At 41.2% G+C, this 7,654-nt stretch overlaps 1 protein-coding gene across 1 annotated transcript; it reads left to right on the top strand.

Annotated features, from left to right (window-relative positions):
- Positions 1-543: 543 nt before the first annotated feature.
- On the top strand, positions 544-1,390 carry LOC132612997 (uncharacterized). The gene is made up of 3 exons (XM_060327060.1): positions 544-765; positions 1,084-1,218; positions 1,313-1,390. Exons 1-3 carry the CDS (start codon positions 544-546, stop codon positions 1,388-1,390), a joined length of 435 nt encoding a protein of 144 aa, XP_060183043.1.
- The last annotated feature ends 6,264 nt before the right edge of the window (positions 1,391-7,654 follow it).

Below are 7,654 nucleotides of genomic sequence, written 5' to 3'. Positions count from 1 at the left end.
ACATAGAAATAATGCTTCATCCTTTTTGTGCCTTGTCTCATCTTCTTTCGCTAAGGCTTTTGGTTTGGTGGTAGCCAACTTGATTTTCCCTAAGTAGGAGAAGCACTTGGTAACCTTCGGTAGCTGCGACGCAAAGAAACTTTTTGCTCCTTAGAAAGGATGATAAATGTCCCTGTAAAGAATGCAAGGTCATTCCGAGAGAGAATCTTACGACCCAACACAAGCTATTGGTGATGGATTTGGAGATTAAGAGGAAGAAGAAGAAGAGGGTCGTCGTTGATCGGCCGAGGATCAGGTGGGGGAGTTTGACTCTGTCTAGTGCCCAAGAATTAGGGGATACATTGATGGCTTTGGGGGCATGGGAGAGCAGGGGAGATTCAAGAAGTATGTGGGATACGATGGCCAGTTGCATTAGAGAAGTAGCTAGAGAAGTTCTGGGAGTCTTAAGAGGTCGAAGTTCTGGGAGTCTTAAGAGGTCGCCGTGGTGGGCACCGAGAGGATTGGTAGTGGAATGGGGAAGTCCAAGGTAAAGTGGAAGCAAAAATGCAGGCGTATCCAAAGTTGGTAGACAGCAAGGATGACGAAGAGAAGCAGACGAATAGGAAAAAGTATAAGATGGCGAGAAAGGCGGCAAAGTTGGCAGTGTCGACAGCGAAAACGACAGCTTTTGAACGCCTTTATGCAGAACTAGAGGAAAGAGGCGGGGATAAAAATTGTTTCAGGCTTGCCAAGGGGAGAGAAAGGAAGGCATGTGACTTGGATCAAGTGAAGTGCCTCAAGGACGAGGATGGCAAAGTGTTGGTAGAGGAAGCTCTCATTAGACGGAGATGACAGTCATACTTCCATAAACTCTTGAACGAAGAAGGGGACAGAGACATTATGTTGGGAGATTTGGAGTACTCTGAGAGGCATCGCGATTGTGGATACTATAGGAGTATAAGGGTCATTGAGGTTAAGGGTGTTGTTCGTAGGATGTGCAGGGGAAGAGCGACCGGACCTGACGAGATTCCTGGGGAATTTTGGAAGAGTGCAGGCAGGGCAGGCTTGGAGTGGCTGACTGTGTTATTTAATATCATTTTCAAGATGGCAAAGATGCTCAAAGAATGGAGGTGGAGTACAATGATTACTTTTTACAAGAACGAGGGCGACATTCAAAGCTGCAACAACTATAGAGGTATCAAGATGCTAAGCCACACTATAAAAGTGTGGAAAAGGGTGGTAAGATGAGGGTGAGGAGAGGCGTGTCTAGTTTAGAGAACCAGTTCGGATTCATGCTAGAGCGTTCTACTACTGAAGCCATTCATATTTTTAGGAGATTGGTGGAGCAGTATACGGACCAGAAGAGGAAATTGCACATGGTATTCATCGACCTGGAGAAAACTTACGATAAAGTACCAAGAGAGGTTCTGTGGAGATGCTTGGAGACTAAAAGTGTATCTGTGGCATAAATTCGAGCGATCAAGGACATGTATGATGGAGCTAAGACTAGGGTAAGGACTATAGGAGGAGACTCGGAGCACTTCCCAGTTCTGATAGGTTTGCATCAGGGATCAGCTCTTAGCCTATTTTTATTTGCCTTGGTGATGGATGGATTGACGCGACAAATTCAAGGTGAGGTGCCATGGTGTATGTTGTTCACAGATGACATAGTCTTGATTGACGAGACTCATAGCAGAGTTAACTCTAAGCAAGAGGATTAAAGACAAACGTTAGAGTCTAAAGGATTCAAGTTGAGTAGGACCAAGATAGAGTACTTGGAGTGCAGGTTCAGTGGCGTACCTCAGGAGGCTGACGTGGAAGTGAAGCTTGGTACCCAAGTCATCCAAAAAAAAAGGAGTTTCAAGTATCTTGGGTCTATTTTACAAGGGAATGAGGATATTGACAATGATGTCACACATCGTATTGGTGCAGGATGGTTGCAATGGAGGCTCACTTCCGGAGTGCTGTGTGACAAGAAAGTGCCACCAAAACTTAAGGTTAAGTTCTACAAAGTGGTGGTTAGACTGACTCTGTTATACGGGGTAGAGTGTTGGTCAGTCAAGAACTCTCACGTGTAGAAGATGAAAGTTGCGAAAATGAGAATGCTGCAGTGGATGTCTGGGCACACTAGAAGAGATAGGATCACGAATGAGGACATCCGGGACAAGGTGGGAGTGGCATCGGTGGAGGAAAAGATGCGGGAAGTGAGGCTGAGATGGTTTGGGCATATGAAGAGGAGAGACATAGATGCCCCAGTGAAGAGATGTGAGAGGTTAGCTGTGGACGGTTTTAGGAGAGGTAGAGGTAGGCCAAGGAAATATTGGGGAGAGGTAATAACACAGGACATGGCGCAGTTTCTGACTACCGGGGACATGACCTTAGATAGGAGGTTGTGGAGGACTCAGATTAGGATAGAAGGCTAGTAGGTAGTCTCAATTTTCTTTCGCACTAGGAGTCGTAATTTTGCTCTACTGTTTATTACCCTTTGATTCCTTCTTTTATGTGTTGGGTGTCACGACCCAACCTCATGGGCCATGACTAGTGCCCGAGCCGGACACTCATATACGTACCTGTTAGATATAGACAAATTGAAACTATGAACAATATGGAACTTGCAAAAGAACTCTGAAGGTTCATAACGTCGTATGATGAAGACAGCTGAGTGGAAGTCCTATGATGAAGGGTCACCAAACCGACTATCCGTACCTGCGGGCATGAAACGCAGCCCCCCGAAGAAAGGGGGTCCGTACGAGATATGTACTGAGTATATAAAGCATGAAATACAATAAAGAGGATCATAACTGAAATAGAGATTACCGGAAACAAGTATGACTCTTAAAATATCAATACACTTGCCTTATGAAATGAAAATCATGCATATCAATATCATATATCATATCCAGCCCATTATGGGACTCGGTGAATAAGGCCGCCATATACCATCCTTTGCGCCATAATCACATCATCACACCATCACATCATATATATATATATATACCGTATCCCGGCCCTCTAGTGAGGGACTCGGTGAACAATGCAGTAAAACTGTGCACGAGAACGTATCCTGGCCCGGGACTCAGTGAAAGATATATTGAGGCATGCACGAGCAGCGTAGTGAGCAACCATATGCAAACTAAATCATATCTGAGACTCAATAGAATAATCAAAATGAACCATCATCGAAGATCAAGACAATAATCATATCAAGTACCCTTCGAGTGTCACAATGGGTTATATCAAAATAGAACTTCTGGTATCATAGACACGTATCAAGACAAAATGAAATAGCTTCTGGAAATCAAGAACATTAGCCATCCTAGTGGCTCTAAGAATAGGAGCTTCTTTGGAGTCATATATATACGTCGTTTGTTTGTTTCATAAAGATCATGCCAAAAGAAACAAGGGTTAGCTTTACATACCTTTAACACTTATTTAAATGTCCAACGTCTACTTCTCGAGCTCGTAGGCCTAAAATTAAGATAACATAAGCCACAGTTAGATCATCCACATCACTTACTAACCAATCCAAGTACGAATGAAACTTAACGAAATTCGGGCAGCATTTCCCCTAAAAACTTAACAATCCTCGAGATTCCAATTTAGCCAAACATCAATCAAAATACCAATAACAACAACACCAACAATTTCATATCAAACTAGAATTAAATCCATTCTTAAATCACTTCCAAAACAGCCCAATCTACATTCGTATACCAATGCTTGTATACACTTCTTTATTTTTGTATATCTATAGTATAACAACAAACACAACAATAACAACAACTACAGCCAATCCCACAATATTCCATCCCACAAAACCATTCATAACAACCACCAAACAGTCCCAAAATATTGTCACAAAACAGCCACGAAAAGCATATAAAAATAGCCCGGTATACGCTTTGTATATGATATCTTCATACACTTTATTCTCCCAAATTCAAGAACAGCAACTTGTCAACAACACCAACAATTATTATACATAATAACTCAGCTAATTCCATCCATTTAGTCCACAGCCCCCGATCCATAAATCTCAACAAAACAACAAACGAATTTATAACGCTATTTTCTCTGTTCTAATCCGTTAAAACTCTAAATAAACTTATTAACAATGAAAAAGGGACCTTAATCTTACCTTAAGTATGCAGCAGCCACGTCAACACTCTTCTTCTTGGCTGATTTTTAGTTCAAATTGAAGGCAACGCAACGTACAACACTTTTCTCTTCACGAGCTTTGGGATTCGGGGCTCGGATTTTGATCAACACTTGGTTTTTCTCTCTAAGGCTTTCCTCTCTCTCTCTTTCTAGAATTTTCTGGGTCTTTTTTGTCTGAAAATAAGGAGGAGAAGGCTGAAACTTCCCTTAAATAACAAGGAATGGGCCTGACCCGGATTGGAATCGGGTTGGGCCCATTTCATTGCCCAGCTTGACCTTTCTGGCTTAAAACGTCCATAACTCTTTATCCCGATATCGCATACAGTCCCACGACCTATGGTTGGAAAGTTATTTCAATTATCTACAACTTTCATTTTAGGAGTTTTCCCAAATTCCCAAATAATGACGGGGTTATGGCCTCCCGATGTCAGATCATCCGAAAACGTAACTTAAAAACATCTTTTTGGAGGGCTTACACTTGGATTTGGCTCAAGGGTCCTTCTTGAGTTGTGTTTAACTTCACATATATTGTCCATATAACTTATCATATGTTCTTTATAAAAATCCCATCATGTGGGCCCCACCTCAGCTTACGGTTACGAGGGCTATATATCTTTTAACGTATTATTCCAATCATATTGTACGAATTCCAAATAACATACTCATGCTACTACAGTAGAATTTCATTCTTTATACTTGTGATATTTGCTCCTCCTCGAGCTCACATTAAGCCGTCTGTAGCCTTAGTAACACGAAATTTTCTGGGGTGTAACATCGGGTCTTGTCTTCCATGTTGTTTTATCATGACTTCTTTGCTCTTGTTATTTCTCATTTCGCATTTCTTTGATTTGCTTGTATGTATCTGACTCTTTTCCCTTGTTTTCCCTTGAGCCGAGGGTCTTTCGGAAACAGCCTCCCTACCTTCCAAGGTGGGGGTAAGGTTTACGTACACTTAACCCTTCCCAGACCCCCATGCTGTGGGATTCAACTGGGTATGTTGTTGTTGTTGTCACATCTTCTTCTCTTTAGATGGCAAAACTCATACTAGGATAACCTTGGGCATTATCGAGAACGTCATAAACTTCACCTTTGGCAACAACTTTAATTTTAATTGAACTGCGACCTTTTGGAATACCTCAAATTAGTCTGCGATGCCATAACGGGTGATCCTTTATTACTTTGAGGGATCATTGGAATCCTGGTGAGATTACTAAGTGTAATTAGGAGGGGCGAGAAATCCATTCTTAACCGATATTTGGAGAACTGAAGCATTCATTAATTATTTCGCCTCGTTTTTCAATTAAAATAATCACGTAACACATATCTTTGGCGTCTTGTCTTACTATCAATCGCCTTAAAGTGCTAATTTCCCTTCCAGAAGTACCTGCGGGGAGCATATCTTTTTTATACTATACTTATCGTAGCCATTATAGCGGGTAGGCATTTAATTATCTGCCTCCTTCCTAAACCTTTCCATTCATTTGTTTTAATCACGAATACTTCATAATGTCACTGCTCACTCTCCACTCATCCTTTAACTTGCTATCCTTGTCATCTTGCTCTTAGTTATCGCATCATCCTCTTTATCGACTCATTATCCTATTCTTTCCTTACTCATCATTCCCCCCGTGTGAATTACAACGACCTCCTCTTCATATAATCATTCCCTTAGCTTATCCTCAATCCCATATAACATTTTTCCTTATTCATTACCTTATGTCGTTATTATGAGCCCATAGGATTTGGTCTATCAAACATATAAACTTTAGTCGACCAGAATGAATCTATCTCTGATCTGCTAGCCGGTACTCGTACTATACGTATATATGCATACCTATTCTGCCTTGTATCTTAAAAAAATATAGAGGTCAATATATAACATCTCAAAAGCTTAACCACTGGCTCACTTTGACGGTGTACATCGACGGACCGTCGTTATTCAACGGTACCGTCCTATTGCACCGTCGTTATACAGCCTTGGTCAGAGGCCAAGTTAGCTCGACGGTGGTGATTCGACGGGACGTCGTTCTGCTCAACGGTCCATCCTTCTACCTATCGAGTTGCACACCCCTGCAACCTCAGATCATTCTGATTCCTTTAACCTCTAACCCTTTTGTAACTTAATAATCATGAGTTCATACCTTGGTACACCTGAAATAACATACTCAACACCTTGAAAGCTCGGAGATAAATCTTAGTACTCGAGACTAATGCGACTCATATATATAGGGATCAGAAAACTGCCTTCGAAACGACTTGCCTTCCTTGACCTTTCTTAAATATTTGGGTCCTCCTTTAATTTCTACTCGTAGGGAACATGTCAATTATTTCTAGTACTTCTATATCTGCTTCCTCACTTACATATAGTGCTATCTTACTATTTATCCCTTCTCACATAGGATCACTACTAACTTTTCTTCGAATCACTCATTACTAAACTTCTTTGGTCTATCACAACATCTTACCTTTGCAGCACACACATATACCCAAATAACTTAAATTTTATGGGCTATTGCAACTTTAATTCTTACTATCCCAAACCTGCACACAACCCATAAAATACATCCAATGTCTCACAGGGCTACCTATAAAAATACATATGATACACAACTCAGCAACACAGGTCTATTGGTATGAAAAGGGTATAAGACTAACGCTCGCTTCATATGCCATATCTGGGCATCCTTTTTGCAAAACATCAAATTTACTTTCTATTCCCTTCGTTAATCAATCCTCGTAAACATAAATTGCATATACTTATAAAATGTTCTTTCTACATACGTTCCTTTACTCCTTTTCTTAGTTAATCAAACAATTCTGCATTTCGTTATCACTATTAACACAATGTTACAGGGAACCCTTACCTTGATCCTATTCTGGAGCTTTGATCTAGCATAAATCAATCTAACGGTAAATAAGGAGGTTCTCCCTTCTATTTCCCATCTATAGGTTGCTCAACAACGCTTAAATTCTTTCATCTTGACCATCGTTATTATTAGATCCCTGTTCTACGGATACCATTAAACCTTGGCTACTTGGTTCTCCCGTCTGTAACCTTTCCGGCCTCACAAAAGGACCTGCTTCATTAAATAACCTATCATAACATGAGACCTGAAGATTGGCTCGCATTATCTATTGGTTCCTCACCTGTTCTGCTGATTCTTCCTGATCAGTCTCTATAGAAGATATATCCTTAGATGGGTCGGTCTCATAAGAAGAACTTATCTCTGGAGCCCCCGAACAACTCATCTCTTTTCCTGTAGAAATCATCTCTCGGCTGCAAAACAATCAGAGTTAGAGTTCGGAAATTCATATCCTACGACTTGGCTCTACAGCACGATCTAGAATGAGAAAGAAAGGAAAGCATCCTAAATGCCCTGCAACCTCCTGTTTATAAGTGTGGCGCTCTTCACACCCATAAACAAGACTCTACTGGACACGGCTCGTAGACAAACCCTAAGGCGAACGACTCTGATACCACTTCTGTCACGACCCAACCAGAGGGCCATGACGGGCA

Source organism: Lycium barbarum, chromosome 10 (assembly GCF_019175385.1).
Source record: "Lycium barbarum isolate Lr01 chromosome 10, ASM1917538v2, whole genome shotgun sequence".
In the NCBI taxonomy this organism is placed as follows: Eukaryota; Viridiplantae; Streptophyta; class Magnoliopsida; order Solanales; family Solanaceae; genus Lycium; species Lycium barbarum.
This window is presented reverse-complemented; position numbering and strand designations above follow the sequence as displayed.